The sequence below is a fragment of the Prinia subflava genome, chromosome 10, assembly GCF_021018805.1.
Source record: "Prinia subflava isolate CZ2003 ecotype Zambia chromosome 10, Cam_Psub_1.2, whole genome shotgun sequence".
Taxonomy (NCBI): domain Eukaryota; kingdom Metazoa; phylum Chordata; class Aves; order Passeriformes; family Cisticolidae; genus Prinia; species Prinia subflava.
This window is the reverse complement of record NC_086256.1, coordinates 18,476,148-18,495,666: the sequence shown is the minus strand read 5'-3', so window position 1 is coordinate 18,495,666 and position 19,519 is coordinate 18,476,148. Positions and strand designations below refer to the sequence as shown.

General features: G+C 39.5%; 1 protein-coding gene across 2 annotated transcripts in view; it reads right to left on the bottom strand.

Moving 5' to 3' along the window:
* PLPPR4 (phospholipid phosphatase related 4) overlaps positions 1-18,422 on the bottom strand; it is a 30,846-nt gene extending 12,424 nt beyond the window's left edge. For both annotated transcript variants that reach the window (XM_063407578.1, XM_063407579.1), the window contains exons 1-3: positions 18,345-18,422; positions 4,932-5,117; positions 546-675 (exon numbers count right to left, since the gene is read on the bottom strand). In XM_063407578.1, the coding sequence (XP_063263648.1) occupies positions 546-675; positions 4,932-5,117; positions 18,345-18,422 (394 nt within the window). The remainder of the gene's footprint in view (positions 1-545; positions 676-4,931; positions 5,118-18,344) is intronic.
* Positions 18,423-19,519: the final 1,097 nt, after the last annotated feature.

The following is a 19,519-nucleotide window of genomic DNA, read 5'->3' as shown; positions in this document are numbered from 1 at the left end:
CCTTTCAACGAAGAGTTTTTCATAAATGACAATTAAAACAAAGTAAAACGAAATAATTCAAAGTGTTCCTCTATCATTTAAGCTGCCAGATTCTAGCCCTTTTTGAGAAGCAGATAAACACATTCCAGAAAAAGAATGTCAAACCTACTGAGAGTTTCTGACAAGTTTTCACTGTCATGCTGAATACTGTGACAGGTGGGTTGAATCCTTATGATGCACTGGAGACAGGCAGGGGAAGCTATACACTGAAATCATTAAAAAGCAGCCAGCTCGAGGTGGGCAGGGAAGGAAAAACAAATTACTCTTTTGAAATACTGACAATAGTACAGGAGAGAAAAGGGCAAATGGAGAGTGTAGATGCTGCATTACTGAGTATGGGGCTGCTCTGTTGCAGTCTGAGTTTCTTCTCACGTTTTCTAGCAGAAGATCTATGCTAATGACAGCTCTGCACTGTTCTGAAAGGCTGTTTCAGAGAAGCAAACCTGCATGGTGAAAACTGAATGTACGTGGAAAGCTCTTTTTTGTGAGTAACATTCGAAACCCACCAACAAATCTGACAGCTCTTCTAAGAAAAGAATTGAAGTTGCATCCTCCTGCATTAATATTGGCCTCTGTTCCAATCCCATTTCTTCTTTTGGACAGGCAACAGTAGAGAATTCCTTCTCCTATCATTATCTGCAATGACAAAGGAGCCATTAAATTGAATGTAGCACTTACTCAGAAGATCCTGATTGAATTTAAAGGGTTGTAATATAACTGTAACACAACCAATGTCATCCACTGACATGCACTCAACTTTAAAAGATTTATATCAATATGTAAACATGAAGTAATGCAACTTAACCTGAATGAGGGCAGGCAAGAAGATGGCCCTGAAATGAAATGCAAATGGCATACAGTATACAGTGCTCAGTGGTATTCAGGCCCTGATCTACAGCTGAAACTTGATACTTCTACAATAAAAAAATCAGGAAAAATATTGCCTCTAAAACAATCCAGTGCCACTCCAATATCTTAGTGCTCCTGAAGTGATTTCAGCATTCAGTCTTGGCCATAGGCCTAGCAATCCTGAGCAGCTTCTAATTATGTGACAGCCTGTTCTTCTGTATTTGTTTAATTTGGCTTGGGTTTTAACCAGATCCACAGCAGCAGAAAAAGTTCTGCCCTTATGGTCCCTCGCAACACACCAAGCAAAACAGATTATGACCAAAACCCTACACAAGAGTTTATAAAAGGAAGAATATAAATAAAAAATGGTATCACTTGCTGGAAAATCCAGACACATTTATACATTTGCAGTGTCAGATTTTATTTTTTTCCTTGTTCAATAGTGCAACTATTTGGAATTCTATACAGGGTTTGTACAGAGTTCAGAGTAGGGGTTGGATTGAAATATTGCAATTAATGAGGCAGTTCTCACCAGCAAAAGAAGATTCCCTTTGCTTGTCTACAGCTGCATTGAAAACTCATCTATGCAATGCACAAAGCTAAAATGCTGAACCTGTAATTACCAGTGGTGTTTGTCTATACTAACACCTCCACCCTAGGAAAAGGGAGGTAAAGTGGAAAAACTTAGACTAACTCTTCATTAGCTAAAGTTTTGATAAACTGAAATTTCTTGACCAGGAAGATTGAAGAAGTGAAGGTTCTCTTATGACATGGAAAAGCCAGTGTTAAGGGTTATTTAAGGAATTCTAATTAGCTGAGAATTGTGGCCACTATTATCTGTCTCCATTTGATCAATTTATTACTGAAGCTTCCCAGAGAAATCAGTAGTATTCCAAACTAAAAACACAGAAAAACTCTAATAGTTTTTAGCCAAATTCAAGGCAATGGCTGGTACAGGGAAAACACCAGACAGATGGATTAGCTTGTGTGATAGAGCAAAAAACAACAAAGCTTATGTCAAGGAAAATTCAGAGACTGGCATTTCCACAGAAAAAACCACACAGAGTAGAGCAGACAGTAGGAGTGAAACTACCAGCAGTGAATTTCTCTCCTTGAGAATTGATTTCCCAAATCAATGTGGTCTAATGTTCTAGTGATCTCTGTTGGAAAGGACATTGGTACCTCTAAGTAGGTTTTTAGTCAGTGGCTGGTAAGACTTTCAGTCTTCACAGATACAATTGAGTAACTGGTCCTAACATTTCTGAATGGGTAACTAGAGAGAAAATCTATCAGAGGATCAGATTCAGAGTTCTTTGAAGCAAATTGTAATCATTCAGGTGTATCTATGTTCCAGACATAAAATATCTACCTTGATAATTTCTTCAAGTCCAGGTTTTCCACACTGAGGTCTCCTGCAGTTTTTGAATACATACACAAAATTTCATCTAGGCCACAAGCTATAAGACATATGTCAATAATACAGGCAGTTATTTTCTGTAACCTTCAGGGTTACAGAACAAACCTGTTTAAATGCATTTGCTACTTAACTAATAATGAGAAAAAAAGCCCAAAGAGAAAAACCAAAACACAAAGCCCCAAAGCCAAACAGGTCCTTGTGTAATGATGGCATGGGAAAATAAGCCACAAAATGTTAGATTTTTTTTTAATTAAAAAAAACTACTCTAAAGTGAATAGATTTATATATGTTCTCCAGTCTGGGGAAAATTATTATACTATCAAAAATAACATAGAAAAAAATCCTATTGTAATATGTATATAAGGTTTAAATGAAGGATTGACACTGGAATTTGCTTGTCTTCTTCCCCATGCACACTTTGTCTTTTTTTCTTCTTTTTTCTTCTTATAGATACTCTTTGGTAATATTTAAAATGTGGCTTAATCACACCTGTATTCTATTGAATGTTGCTGACCTTCTGCCTCATACTGCAGTAAGACCCTGAAGTGTGGACAGAGTCCAGGATATGCAACATTACTGACGATCCTCAATTCCTCACATAGCTCAAGATTTCTTTCCTATTTTTACAGGTTTTATAAAATGAATAATCAACTCAAATGTTTATGAAATCTAACTTGCAAAATGCTAAACTCTACAGCATGACAATGGCACAATTATAATCTTTTTACACTGAGCTTCACTGGCTTATTTTTCCAAAGAAAAAGGGAAGGATTGGACAAAAATGTCCCCTAGTTCCTTACTGCCAAAGTGGTATTGAATAATAAGGAGTCAATGCCCTCAGTGCTTTCACTGAAGGAGGTTGTGTATTTTGCACTGTCACTGCCCAGCCTCAGACTAACACAGGCATCACATTCATGCTCATACAAACACAAATTAACTACACCTTCCTAAGGCTTGCAGCTTCTAGCCAGTTGTACTTTGAAGCTTTGGGATTTACTTTCTTTTTCAAATTTCCTTTTTTATGGGCATGATCAAGTATGGGTTTGAGTTCCTCACATGGCATGCTTCTGATTGATTTTCTGTACTACTGGTAAAATGATTCAAGCAAGAATAACAATTTCTATTGCAAAATTTCATGCAATGCTGAAAGAATTGAGTTATAATCAAAGCCCTTAACAAATACTATATAATTAAGGAAGCATCTTTTATCCTGATTTAAGGTGTTTGGTATTGTCTAGGCTTAATATAAACTCTCTGATATAAAAGCCAGATTTTACCACCTACTGCAGCCCAAGTGAGCCTAGATAGATTCCTTCTATAGCTGTTTGAGAAAAGTCCAGTTTTTGTCAGCAGGAACACTTAGGAAACCCAGCCAAACTCCAATACTAACGTTTTGCTTTTATCACAGTATTTGATGTTTGCAAAATCACTTGCACCAGGATCACTGAGAGTCTTAGCTCCCAGTTCCTAAATGTGTAATTTTTAGCTTGCTAGTTGTGCAAAATCCTTCAAAAATGGTTTCTAAAGCAACGAAAACCAAATGCAGTAAGAACTGTTCAGTTAAAAAAAAAAGACAAATAAAGAAAACCATTCTGGAAAGAAGAGAGAGAACAGCACTTGATAAATTTAAACAAGCATCACATCTTACAGATTTTTTAACTGTAAATTGGATAGTATTATCAAATGAATTAACTGGTTGAAATTAAGGGAATTAAGAGGAGCTGGAAGCAGAGTTATATTTGCAGCAGCTGGTCTTCGAGAAGTGCCTAACAGATGTGTAGTCATTGCTATCAGGGGGGAGAAAAGATAGTTTCAAAAGGTTGATCATGTTTTTAAGTGCATAAAATCATCCACTCAAGGTGAATTTCTCTCTCCACTTGCCAGACAAATGGCAAATGGAGAGAGAGTGGTGTGGGAATAACACTCCTATGTGAACTGCTAAAATCAGAAAAAATTAATTCTCTCATACATAGATATATATGACATTTTCTACTTTTCTTTTCTGTAAAATAGTGACCCAACTGCTCATTCTGACAGGATATTTCTGTTCTGTTGAAATCATCTACTCTCTTTGGGTGAATGATTAAACCAGCCCACTTTTGCCTGCTCTTAATGACTAACTTTCAATTTAGAGGTGTTTCAGTGCTATTTTGGAAAATGTAATTGAGTTCACTGACAAGACTGATATACCTTCTCTCTGAATAAACCTAGTTCTAACAAAAGTGGCAAGTTCAGGGCTGTGAAAGGCTTGCATTTCCAAAAAAAAAAAAAAAAAAAAAATCTTGCATTTTTGAGATATCAGAGTATGGAGATGCCCTGTACAAGTTCAAATATTTGTACAGTGTAACAGAATGATTCAAGCTGTTCTCATCCAACTGTAGATGCTGTTTCTTAACATTAAAGAAAGACACCATCAACATAGTGAGAGTAGATGGGTTCTACAGGGAATGTTCTAAGGAGTATATCTCCTTTTGTCACAGAAGAATGAAATATGAATTTAAAATCCTGAGGAAACTAGCCTGGATGACACTCTATGGCCTAACCAAAACTAAAGGAGCAATTTTCTTTATGCCAGCTGAAACTCTGTTCAAAATCTTGATTAAGTGACAGTAGCACTGATACTTACCGTAATTGATGGTCCAGCAAAAACCAGACTGAGCAACATCAAGAAGGGAACAGACTCTTGTGTAGGTTCAATGTATGGCATACTCAGACTCTTGTCATAGCAATTAAATCCAGAGTGAACTGGCTTGAAGACATCAGTAAGTTCAAGAAAATAGAGGCTAACCACAGAAGATGCCAATATGGGCAACTAGAAGAGAAGAAAGCAACAAATTACTGTTTGGAAATGGAATAGCAATGCTTTTGCAAAGACAACATAGTCTGTTAATACATCTCTTTGATGTTTGCTGTTTATGTCTAATTGCTCTCTGTCATGCCTATTTTACAATCTCTAAATAATTAATTCTTTAGAGATATGATACTGTTCTGTTGATATCAATAACCCCGCTGTCTACCTAGCTAGTCAAAACACCCAGCCCAGTCTTTAGCACACATAATTTAGCCTTTTTATCTAGGAATCATTAATAGAAAAACTTTGATTTATTTTTTTTAAGGAAAATATCAGGACTGCAGTCTCCCATGTGGGACCTCTGCTGCTCTTCAATCACCCTTTTTGGTCCTTTAGCAACTCTCTGTCATGTATGACAGTCTTTACATCAAAGCCATTTTGCATTAAGTTTCAAAGCAATTGTTAATGAAAACCAGTATTCAGTCCTTCCCTAGAATCTAAATATGTGATAATGCACATCCATTTTGCAATTCTATCAAAAAAGCAATTAACTTTGGCAAGACTCAGTCTGTTTAGAACCTTGATGACTATGGTTCACAATTCTTTTATCCTCTAGCTATTTAATTATCTAACCCTTCGCAATTACTTCCACTAATTTATTAAGAGCAGAGTTGGCCTTTCTGGGAGCCCAAATGCTCACCACAAACTCCTTGAAGCACAGGATCAACCACTAAATCTCTGTGGAAAGAAGTAATTTAAGAGAAGATACGGCAAAAAGGCATATTAAAGCTATTGGTTTATCAGTGAACAAAGAGAGCAGCCCTGCCTCCAAGATGGGCATTAGGGCATTCAGAGGTGACCAGCAGGATGTGATTATTCTCTGCATCCTCCTTAGTAAACACTCAGAAACACTTTTTGTTTGTTGTTTTCCAGAGTCCTCCACGAACAAGGCAATATAGACTGCTGTCTATACTGCAATGAGGGTACCTATGGTTAACAGAATCTGAGACTGTGAGAAACAGTGATTGTCCTAAAAGAATTTTGAGCATGCTTAAATTATATTATTCTTGCAATGCTCAGTTCACATTTACAAAAACAACTGATTGTTGAAAATCAATGTCATTCATCCCATTCTACAATGCAATATAAAAACAGAGGTAAAAGGGGATCCACATGTATTTTGGGAAAATAATGAATGAAATCTACTCTACATGGCAGAGGGACAATGGTTTCTTGCATTAACAGGCAATTTTCTGATTTGTAAGTATTGAGCTTATAAAATTCATGCTTTTTGTGCATAAAATGTAATTCTGGATGATTAAAGAAGGAGGGTTCTAGCTAAATTTAATCAAAACATCTTTAATAAGACTTTTTGTTTAAAAAACACAGCTTATCTTTGATGTGCTGATTTGAAAAGAGGGAGTTTTGTCTTCAAAGTGTTCCAAGCAAAATCTGAAGAGGGTGGTGAGTGGAAGAATGTTGCTTGTCTGGTTGTATCTGTGTTCAAGTTGATTGCACTGTAATGTCACATAGTGTAGGGGTGGTGATTGTGTACAACGGGAGGAAGTGTGGATTGGCATCCTTAGGTGCTGTGAGCATTACAGAAGTAAGACCAGGCATGTAGGAAGTTTGCTTCAGTAATAGTGTTCATATGTGTGTATATATCTATATGTACAACCCAAACACATCCATACTTGCACTAACATACTATACCATACATACTTATTATGTACAGCATATAACACATACAGCATGTAATATATATTATGTAACTATTATATAATCTGACATTATATGAGTTATATGGATTATTATGTATGGAATAATTACATACAATATCATAAATTAAGTCTTGCTTCTTGCTCATCACAGGAAGAAGTCCAGTTCTTTAGCAGGATGTATTACATAATACATATATACACACACACATATAAAATATAATATAGATAATCCTCACTTCATGCTGTATGCAGCCTAGTTGACCATAATGTAAGCATGCATGAATAGTCAACATGGGCTAGACTGTTTCCAGTCATTGCATAGATGTGCAGGATGAAATTGGACTTCTTTGAACTCTTCGTACTCTGGGAATAATTTAGATTGTTGTGGAACTGGGTGCCCTTCTGTCAACACCTGCCTGCACAGAGACCCTGCTGATTGGGGTAAGGGGCCTTTGGACCCAAAGGCTGCCACGGTGTACCCTGTGCTGGTGTGCAGGGAGCTCACACTGACTCTGTGCTGCTCTTGCTGGGACATTGAAATTCTGCACAGCATTTGAGCTCTCAACTTCCCTTCTGCACCATATTGAACTCTTGAAACATTTATGTCTTTTATTACTAACTATTTGAAAGTCATACTTCATTACTCAGTCTGCCTCCATGCCCCAGTGGGCAAAATGGACAAAACAAGCAGATGCCTATTGTCCCTTCCTTTGAGAAATGATGCCCTTTTATCAAGATGTCCCCATGGGTTAATTTCCCAGAACGGAAACACAGAGCAGGCCCACTCATGAACACCTTGCACTCAGAATTTCATCTTCAGTATTTTTCCATTTCTCCGACATCAGGAAGGGAAAGTCTCTCCTTGAACAACACCTTATGCATTAACCACAAGGCAAACTCAACTTGGATCACAAAATTTTTAGGCAGGCAACTGTTTTAAATGGCAGTATTCAACAATCAAAAATAGGCAATATTTGAAGTAGTATTTTATTGTGGAACACTAAAATAAAAGGCAGCGAATAACTTTTCTTTAAACTGCTGTATGTAAGCTGTAACTCTATTATTAATGAAAAAAACCAAGGAATTTCAGGAATTGCATTTTACTGTCTTATGACTTCAGTACAGGACTCCCATGTTATTTCTGACTACAATTATCCATTCTGCTAAAGAAAAGATATAATTCTAAAGGATTATGAATCTCTGACATAACTGCTTACAATACTAATGAATAGGTCGTTAGTCAATTTGCTATATACAGTATGTCAGATCCCAAAGGACATTTTTCTTCCCATCTTTTTAAAAACACAAATATAAAATGTGTCTTCTAGAAGTCTAATATTTCTAAAAAGGAAAAGACAAATGTTTCTAATGTCTTCTAAACAGTATAACTGGCTATTTAATATATGAATATTTATGGAGTGCTCTGCTTAAGGCACCAGCATTTCTGTAATTATAGACTTCAGCGCCTAACACCTTGAAAATGTCAAATATAATTAGGTGGTAGAATGTGTATTGTTTTAATTACAAACTGGAATAAGAATTTTCCTGTGCCTAATTAGAATAATAAAATCCCCAACGTCAATTCTTGACTAATCCTGACTAATAAGTCTTTATACTCTTACTTCCTTGGATGGAAAATGGAGAAAAATGCCTGTTTAGCTTTTAATTTAGACCTGTAAATTTAAAGTTTGATCCAAATGGTCAAACCCTGCTCAGCTTAGATTCTTAAAGTCAGAAGGTTAATCAGCACAGCTACTGAAAAAGTTTGATTTGTGGTCTATTTATTTTTTAAAAATTTAAATGTAAAGATTTTCTTGTCTTTTCCCTCATTGCTATTTTCTTAAACTGTAAGTTAAAAGCCTTCATTAAGCCACAAACTTTGCTATTAATAATAATCAACATTGTTAATACTTTAAAAACTTTTACTGTATTGAGTGAGGAATAGTCCAAACATCAGAAGAGATGTTCGCTGTTCCCAAGAGTTCAACAAGGATGCAAACCCCAGAGATGTTGTACGGAGAAAACTTCCTGTGTTACATAGAGTAGGACAAACCAAAGCAGCATTCAGCAGCACAACAACTTCTCTGAACTGATGGGGCACGTAACAAATCCTTCTTCTGGCCAAGAGCCACGGACAGCTATCACAATGATAGATCACAGAGGACTGAAAGAAGAGAGGGCTGAGAGAGGAGTTCAGAGGTGGGGGATAATGGTTCTCCAGGCTGTTCATCTCCCTTCTGTGAGACATGTCATGATTGCTCTGGGGTAATTTTGGGGTGCTTCTGGTTTACTTGTGAGGATTAATATTGTCTAGGATCACAGTGCAAGCCCAATTTGCTACAGGTCAGATGATACAGCCTATGCACAGAACCCATGCTGGTCCTGCCCAAAACTCAGAAGCTGGTTACTGCTTAACCTCTGGGCCCAAAATTGCTGGGGTATCCCCAGGTACATGTAAAGGCTTCTGTTAAAACTAGCCTAAGATTAGTTTTCCATTACTTTGAATGTATGAAAACAAGGAACCTGTAGAGTTGTAGCCCACTAAATCATTAAATACAGTATCATCACTCCTACTAACAAGCTACAGGTTTTATACTGAGTTTACATGGAGTCAGGACTGATGCTCATCCAACAGGCTTTGTCCTTAAACCTTAGAAATCAGACCATGGCTAATTTATTTTACTTTCATATCTTTCTATGGTACATCCCTGCATGATTTTTGTATTTATATCTAGCAATAACAAGTAGTTATTTAGTATAAAATGAACTGCAGTGTAGCACATCCAAATGCTTTCTCAGGAGCAATATAATGCTGAAGGGGATTCTTCCTCACTTTAGGAACTACTTTGGTTAATTTTTGTTTGCTAATGCACTTTTACGCCTTCCTCTCTTTTCCCATTACGTCCCAATTTACTATATGTGGCACAGTTCACATATGCTGGATTCTTGGTTTTGATCTGTTACCCTGCAGATTTGCCAGCTGCATTCTGCATTTCTTTATCTGACCATTAGGTCAGTTGTTTATGACCTTGAGGTCCCCAGTACCAGCACATGCCCCATACCCACCCTACACCTACAACTCCACCACACTGCATTCTCTGTAATGCAGGAACACAGCCCTGGTGTGACAGCAGCGGTCTTGCAAATGGCTCAGTGGAAGGTCAGGGCCTAGCAGGGAAGTCTTCTCCAAGTGGACAGAGCCTGGGAATCCCTGGCTTCTATAAATTCTCTAAAATTGTACACTGTTAGTTTTATATTTTACCCTCTATATTTTAAGTAGCATGGATGTAGCTTTCAGAGAAAGTCAAGACATGATTTTCCAGAGGCAGACTAAAGAGGGTATGACTAGCCTAGCTGTCAAAAGGGTTATGGGATGCCTGATACACTGTTTGGATATTTTATACTTAGTAAAAAATTTTTAGACTTGGATGGACAGGAATTTCTCAGATTCTTAGGTTGTTCTGCAACACTTCCACAGCAAGCAAAAAGCTCTTGAGTATGTAAGCTGCCTCCTGATGTTTCTCATGTTTTCTGGGAACTGGGAATCTTTTAAGCAATCAAGTAAATAAACAGGATTGCCTCAAAGAGATAGCAAATGAATGCTATTGGTTTCCCAGCATGCAAAAAAATATCAGCCAAGTCCTTGAGAGAAGGATGGTCTGATTAATAACTATGTTTAGTTCCCATGACAAGACTGTGGCATTGTGGAAGATTTTATTAAATTTATCATAAATGTCAATCCTTGTGCCAAGGAATTCATGGTCTAAATGACAAGGCACAACAGATGGATGAGACAAGAAAAAGGCTGTAGTGGGTTGGAGAAGACAAGGTGTTCCTTAGCCAACTACTAACAGCAACTGCAGCTTTCAGCCGCCCTGGCTGCTGTCCTGTTGTACCTTGCTGTGAGATTCACAATGGACAGGAGGAGAGGATGGAATTCTCTTATCATGACAGGGGTGAATACTGAGGTCATTACTGTGATTGAACACCTTCCAGAACAGGTCCATATTAAGAAATGGCATCGGCCAAATTCTGCCATTTTCTCATTTTTGAGAACCACAACTCTCTGAAGAGAGAGTACTAAGCACGGGATGCCTATAAGAGCACGGGACTGGCTTGACAGAAAAGCGAGATCTTTAGATCTATGTTCTCAAGTTAATTCTTAAATGTCTCAGGCTTATAAATGAATGCATTCAGTCTTTTCAGAAATTTAAGGCTTTCATCCATAAAGGCTTTTTGCTTTTCTGTCTGAACTGGAGTTTCTGCTGCTCCTTGTCCCTCTTCTGGATGCAGGTTTCATCTGGCCTGAAGCCATAAGGAATTGGCCTTTTCTCTAAAGTACTTGTGACCTACCATTGTCTAACTTTTGTGGAAATTATATACAGATACATGATATAACAGTCTTTCTTCTCCTACACTTAATGCTATTTGATTTAATTTCAACTTAAAGCTGAATTTCAAATCCCAGATGTCTCTGAAACCTATTATAATTAACATTTTGGCAAATTAGGTTATCTATATTTCAGCATTGGTTTTATTGTTTTGTGACTACCAATTACAGTCTAGCATTGGAAATACAACAGCTATCTTCATGCAATTCTTCAAATGCCTTATGTTTTACCAGATCTTAATAGAAAGGTCTCAGTATATGTAAGACCAAAACCAGAGCTGATCTATCAGTGACACAATTCCTATTTCTTTCATCAGAAATCTCAGTCATGCTGAATGCACAGTAACCCTAAATGTGCTTTTTTCCTTTTCTTTTTTCATAAATATATGTGAAGCAGCAATTACAGGGAGAAACCAACAAAATAAAAATTGTTTAAACAAAATATTTTTGGGGAGGAGAAATCTATAAATATGTTACAGATTTTCTATATTATATGTTTTATATATACATGGTATTAAATATATGTGTTTAAAGTAAATTCTCAGACAGAAATTTAAAACACAAAAACACCAGTAAAGCATTTCTTTTCAGTGTGACTTCAAATATAATTGACAACTCCTTAAGCATTATTGTTTGATTACATCAATTATAATTACATTCAATTAAAATTTGATTGTTATAATCAATTAATAACTACATACAATGAGATTTAGGATATTACATGTACTGTTCATTTCCAAATTTACTTAATGCTCCTGCTGCAGTGTTATGGTAAGTTAAGAACAGCAGCACTTCAAGAAAAGGCGGTTGTTTTCAGGTCAGTGTCACCAAATTTCAGCTAAAAGTTTCTTCAAAACCCCCATCTCTAATGGACAAAGCTGCCAGTCCCTACACAATGCTACAATTTATTTTATACTCATTAAAGCATGCTGATTTCTGTACATATATATATTAAAAAAATTAATCCTGTAGGTACCAGCCCTTCTCCAGTAGCTTTCTTCCATGCTGTTTAGCCACTTCTGAACTCCCTACAAATGGAACTTTTAACTGACAGGATTATCAGACAAGATACCATGTTTGTAATAGCTCAGCTCCTGTGCATGTTAAGGTTCCACAATACGCTGGTTTATATTAACCTCAGCTCCAAAGTAATAGCTTTTTAACAATAAAAAAGAAGATCACAGATGGCAGGATTACAAATTTTTGGAAGAGGTAGTCATTTGGAAAAATGTATCTCCATTAATTTCTAACATATTTTATTCTTTTACTACTGGAAGTATTAGGTCAAGAGGATATTGCTGGACTGAAAAGGAAGCAGAGCCTTCTTTCACTGAGAACTACTCAAACTCTACACTTGCCAAGCACATAGGAAAAACCAGAAGGGACATTTAGCTTGTGGCATTTGCATTTGTTTTCCAAAGACAGCCTTGGCACAGGTGTGACACCTCCCTTTTCATTCCTCTTTTATGGTCATCTCCTGCTAAAAGCTGGTATTGTTTAGGCTGTACAGCTCTTCCATAAGCACAGAAGTGACAGGGAGGATGCAACATTGATGACTTGGCCAATGAATTATACAGCTGCTCTGAATGCATAGCAGCCTCCTCAGGTCTCAGACTCCTAATATTTTGAGGATATCGGTCTGTAATGCAGCTTTATAAACACATCTGACCTCTGTCCTCTGAGAGTCAGCCTCATGAGACCAGGTCAGCTCAATGAGCAGAGAGATCAATGTATTTCTCCCTCCCCCTTCTCACACGTGGTTGACTCTTTTGAGAGAAAAAGATGTATTTGGAAAATATCATGCTACTTTGACAGTAGCAGAGGGATAATTTTGTCTTCTGCCATTGGCGATCTTTGTTGGGTGCAGCCCCCAGCTAATTTAACAGAAAGCCAATCTAGACAGGAATATGACTACACTGTGCCTCCAAGGCACAGCATTCTTCAAGTTTAATGCTTTAGATCTGAACATCCTGTTTATAGAAAGGAAGATTTATTCCTACACCCTATTCTCTCTCTTATCCTAATCACTGCACTCCCCTAATTTTTTTTTTTTTGTCTTTTGCAGTCACACCTATACATGACTTGCAGGTCATTGTAATTTAAATATCATGGGTCATGCATGGCTGAACAGCTGAAAACCACTCCAGATGTGACTAAGAAGTGCTACTGAGTATCAAATGATGTTTCAAAGCCAGCTCTCTCCGTGTATGTCAGAAACAAAAGGAAGTAAAGCATCTGTTACTGAGACACAGTGGCCATTCTCTGCGTGTACTTATTTCAGTGGGGTCTCAGGACCTCCCGAGTTCTGCAGCCTGGAGTTCTACAATGATAACAGATCCTTGTGCTTTCTGCTGGTGAGAATTTCAACTCCTTTGGGGAAAAAAGGAAAAGAAGTGGTCTTTTACTACTGGAAGAAGTGTTTCCAAACTGATTAAGGCCTGGCTGAGCTCTGGAAAATGTAGAAAAAGCAGCGGTATCCATATGCATTCATAACACAGAGTCTGGAAGACAACATAAGGAAGCAAATCTAACTGCACAAGGGACAGTGTCTAAAATATCTCCAGTTTTAATCCCTGGAAGTTACACAACCAACAGATGAAGGCCGTGTGTGCTACAGCAACACAATTTAGCTAGAGAATAAATGCATTGATTCATGCAGATTGACAACACCTTGACCTTTTCCATTCCCACATTAGGCACTGGATGAAGCAGTAATGCCATTCAAGTCAAAGGTAAAATTTATGCAACTTCCATGAGAACAGGAGTCAAACCAGGAGTTTTTGAAACGGGAGAGCATGACTAAAGACAGTCTATTTCCTTTACCAAGAGAAATCTGTCTGTCCTGACTCCAAAGTGTGGTTGCTCTGCCAGGAATGGACACTACGTAACTCTGGAAGTTTTCCAGATTGATACTAAAATTCAAGACATCGATATTTCTTCTCTTAGTGAATGTAATAATGACATACTCCAAATATGCTGAAAACAAAGTCAGTTAGCAAAACCCAAAACTTGCTCCAGGAATACTCATTTTCAAGATCTCCCAGAGGTATGTAGATTTTTTATCATGAAAAGCAATTTCCACTAGGCCAGAGGGGCTATGAATTTTCATGGAAAGCTTTGTCTTCCTCAGCTAAGCAAATGAAATTCAGATAACGCATCCAGTCAGTCTACAGAACCCTAAAATGCCTTAAGCATAATTAGGAATAAAAGAGGCCTAACTGCCTGATGGTGATGATTACCAAGTCCTTCAGGTAAGTGTGCACAAGGCAATCTAAAATTATTCAGCTCTCAGGAGTGAATGCTAATCAGAGTTTCTGCTAAGCAGAACTATTACCAGTCCTTTAAAATAACCTCTAAAACATTCTTACGAGACATAGGGTAAGTCATCAAGTTATTTTCTTTTATGAATCATGAAACTTCAAAACATCTAATTGAAAATGTGTTGAGATTTACTTCATAATGTTTATTTGCCTCTAATGCTTTTAGAGAATGACCCATCCACATTTTTCAGAAGCTGTCTCTTCATTTTCTTTCCATTTCCCTGTCTTTCAAAGCTCCAGCCTGATTCTCCTTTTGTTTTTCCTGTGTAAATGAAGAACAGCTCTAATGAACTTAAGAGGAGCATGTTAGTTTTATGCTTTAAGTCTTTTGCTGGAAACACCTGCCAGTTTGAATTATCCATCAGTTCACAGAATATGTCCTGAGTTGGAAGGCACCCACAAGGACCACTGAAGACCAACTCCTGGCCCTGCACAGGACCATCCCCAAGAGTCCCACCTTGTGCCTGACACCACTGACCAAACACTCGAATTCTGTCAGGCCTGGTGCTGTGTCACTTCCCTGGGGAGCCTGTCCCAGTGCTCAAACACTCTCTGGGTGAACAATCTTTCCGTAATATCCAACCTAAACCTCCTCTGACACAATTTCCTGCCATTCCCTTGGGTCCTGTCACTTCTCACCAGAGAGGAGACATTGGTACCTGCCCCTTACCTTTTCCCTTGTGAGGAAGCTGTAGACAGCTATGAGGTCTCACCTCAGTCTCCTTTTCTCCAGGGCAGTTGGCCTGCCTACCTTCAATGCAATCATATTTTTAGCTAAGCCTGAAAGTCACTGACCTAAACACATTTGTTCACTGGAGTTAATCTCATTCATAACACATTCTTAAGGATCTTAACAGTTGAAACCACTTAGTGTCAGAACTGTGTTTGTGTGTTGCTGTTTCTAAGGTTCTGCATGCCTGCGTTTATGTTGGCTGTTACACTTATTATTTCACTCATTTCACTCTTTAAAATGTATATCATTTGTATAACATGAATATATCCCTTTCCTTCCATGTTGAAAAAGTTTTAACTTTCAACTCAACGTATTTTTCCAAGTCTACTGCTCTTGTCTAGCATTCAAGAGGAAAAAAACAAACACATGTTTAGAAACGTATTTTCTAAACAATGGTCTTTCTGGAAAGTGGATATCAGCAAGTCCTACTTTTCTTGTTTGAAGGTGGAAACTTAATGGGCTATGAGGTCTTTTTGTTGCAATTCAGAGTGGGAAGGCACTGTCTGCTACAAACAGAAAAGGGAAAATAAAAGTGGATGAGTGCCAAAAGAAAAGAGACATAGAAGAATCCACAGCATTCAAAGGCAAGAGGTTGAAAGCCTGTTTCTTACCATCCATTTATGAAAGTAAAGCTTTAAAATACAGAAAGCTTTACTTAAAGTAGGTAAATTTTGGGTTTAAGTAGTTGGCTGTTGTTGGATTGCATTAGGACCTTACCTCCTGCTTACAAAGAAATCCTTATTACATGGTGATGCCCATCAACCACACTGGGTGACTTCTCTATCCCTTACACTTGCAAACTTCTCATTGCAATTAAACGATCTCTGAATAAATCCCTCTTTATGGAGTACAGCTTAATCTGGTTCAGTTTGCACCAATCACAACAGAAGATTTTAAGTCATCCTGTCCTTTCCCTGATGCTGCTGAAGTGATGGCATTTGCTGTGCTCCAAAGCTTTAGAAAGGCATTCTCGTTAGTCTGATTGGAATTAGCGCGCATGCGTGCAAACGCCGAGTGGGCGTTCACAGGGAACACAAGCTACATGCTCCTTTCAAGTACCACATGAATTGTTACCCAAGTGATTTGAGTACTCAGCTGAAAAGTGGGAAATGGTTTCAAATCCTCCTGCTATGCGACGGGACAGGGCTGATAACTCTCCAAAAAGTTTCCTAATCAACCTTTAGGTTCAGGTGTATTGCAGTCAGTCTTTTCTCTTGATGTTGCTTTTACTTTTCAGCTCAAGAGGGGCTGTAGGTCTGCACTTCTATAAGAAGAAATTACTCTTGGTGGGGAAGGGCTCACACAGGCTACTGACCATTCCTGTGACTGAATAACATAGAAATCTTAAAAGTTCATTAGGAGACCTTTCTGTTATTTGAGGACTTTGACTCCTTCAGAGGAACTGGGTGTTGAAAAGATCTCCACCTGTTTTTAAATGAAGCTTGAAATGACTTGCTGAGGACCTAGCAGTCCAAACCTGAGCAGAGAACTCGCCTGTCTCATGTAGGTTCTTCACTGCTCACAGAATCCTGTACCTTATTCCTTGTAACAGCTGCAGGGAGCTTCTAGGGAAAGAATATGTAGACAATCAGTATTACATTTGGCAACTCATAAGAGCAGCAGGCACACACTTTGTGCTCTTGCTCTGCATTTCATCCCATCTTGCTGCAGGCCAAAGCACAGCTCACTTAACAGCACAAGTTCTGTTGTGTCTTGCAGGACCTCTACATCACTTCCAGCATCAGAGTCCTGCTCAGGGCTGAGGTACAGACACCTCCTTTCCTGTCTGGATTCCCAAAGCAGCAAAGAGGGCACAGAGAGTAAAGAAGCCCCTTACCTTTTCTCAGGGGCTGCTCCAAGCTTGACCTCTCCCTCCTATGCAAAGCTAATATAAGATATATGGCACAGCAAGTGCCTTCCATCAAAGGGCTTTTCTTGAGCAGGCCTAATCACATTGATAGGATGAGCTTGAAGCTTCCATGTAAGCAGTCTCTGTTCAGCTTTCCAGTTGGTGCAGCTGCTGACCATATTCAGGTGCTTACAGAACAGAAAATCCCCACTGTAGCCTAAAATTCCTTCTGAACTCAACCCCCTTCCACCTTCTGGAGAACCTCCAAAGCCCTTGAAGAGTATCTGAGAGAAAATACATTTTGTTTTATATTTCACCCTATGTTCTATATATTTTATGCTTTTGAGTGCCAGGTATAGTTAACTTACACCGTACTTTACCATTAAGTTCTTCACATTATTTTCACAATCTGTGTCCTACCTAAGTTGTATACTCTGAAGTGCCTCAGAATCTCTTCCCTGTGAGTAGGGTCACATGAAACACTTAACCCATAAAACATTTTTACCTTCCTCTTTCTGCTGTGCCATTAAACAAATCCACATCACAACAGTTTCTTTAAGCATAAACCGTGTCTACTCGTGATCCTCCAGGAGTGCCTCAGTGACTGTGCTTTCCAGGGAGGCTAAGTGCCTCCAAGTGACACACCAAGCAGCCAGCGTCTCTGCAACTCCACCTGCTACCAGCTGAGCAGCCATAGCAGGTTTTGCCCTAGAAGATGTGCCGAGAACCTCATTCTCTTTTCCAAACAGACATTTTTAGCTCTGGCAGAGGAAATACATACTTCAGGGGTCAGCAAAAATATATCAGTGATTACCTATTTGAGAACATTTCTATTTTTCTAAGCATTCCCTTATGAACGTGATTTTTATTCTATCAAAGCAACGAGAGAGGCGTTTGCCTGGAAGCCAGCCCTTCTTGGAACATGTCTTCCTCCCGAGAGGTTCCTGTGCACATAGCCCGATTTAGTTGAGCGTTTTCTGAATAATTCTTAGAAATAATTCCTGCTTCAAAAGGCTGGAAAGATGAGATGCATTTATGCCTGCTCCTTATCGGGAGCTTCGCTGCTGATTTCGGCGGACAAAGCATCACGTAAGGGTTTTCCATCTGATGTTGCGGAGAGAGCACCGAGGCGAGCTCGCTCTCCGCGGGCGCACCGCTCTCCCGCGGATCGGCTCCGCGCCGCTCCCCGCGCCCGCCGCCAGCCCCGCCAGCCCGCTGGGCGCAGCGCCACTCACCTCCACGAAGTAGAAGCAGGGCAGGAGGGTGACGCTGTCCTTGGTCACTTTGCCCTTTTGCCGCTCCTTCGCGGACATGCTGGCGGGGCTGCGGGCGGCGGCCCCGCGGCCAAGCGCTGCCCCGGCCGCTCGCAGCCGCCCGCCCGCCCGCCGCGGGTCCCCTCCGCCGCCGCGCCGAGCGCTGCGCCGTGCGCGGGCTGACGTCAGGAGCGGCTCTGCGGGCGGGGGTCCCGGGCAATTTAACTCCTTCGAGCCGGGCCACGCAGGCACCGGGGCCAGCGGAGCCCCGGGGCCTGCGCGCACACGCGGGGATGCTTTGGCTGGAGATCTGTGCGCACACCCACTGGTTTGAGAGACCCGAACAGGGTCCCTGCGGGCATCAGGGTGTTCGGGATGCTCCTTGAGGTGTCTGCTGCATCTACCTTGTTTCTGGGAAATATTTTTTTCTGAAACAGAGTAGTAGAACGTTCCAGTGAATAGCGTTCCTATACAACCAATGTTCTCTTCGTGCAGGTGTGCTCTTTTTGAAATCAAGATGCTAATGACAGCTCACCTCAGTCTTAGTGCCAGTCAGGGGGAGTAGTGTGACTGGGACTGAGCCAAACCGAGCTGTTCAACCCCATGTACAATACTGAGGCATGTGATTTCTCTGATCTATGAAGTATCTGGTGCAGTTCCTGCTACAGTCTTGAAGAGAACAGAATTAACCTGAGCAATTGTTTCCATGGTGAAATGTGCTAAGATCCTATTTATGGATCAAAGTTTGCAGCCTTTTTCAGTCAAGCTCCTGTTGATGTCAATGAGAGGTGCCCTGGATAAGGCCTGCAGGAATTCTCTGTGAAAGACAGCATTTTCATTCTTTGTAGCATGTTAATAAGGTCTGCAAAAGTTGTCTTGTGCTATAAGCTTATTCTTGCATTGCGATGTTCAGTTTAATGTACAAGGAGAGAAGTGTGACTCAAGCAGTCATTGTTTATTTCCTTTCTCCTTTTGGGGGAAAATGGGAAATTACCTGCTGTTCTTGTTCAGATGCTTGCTAGTATTTTGGCTGCTATGGCAGTGGAGGTGAAGATTCTCATCAGCCCCTTTTTTTTTCTAGCTCTTATCTTTTCATTTATCCAGAGTGGATATGCCAGTCCATGCTCGGCACTGAGTAGACAAGCTTCATGAGAGGG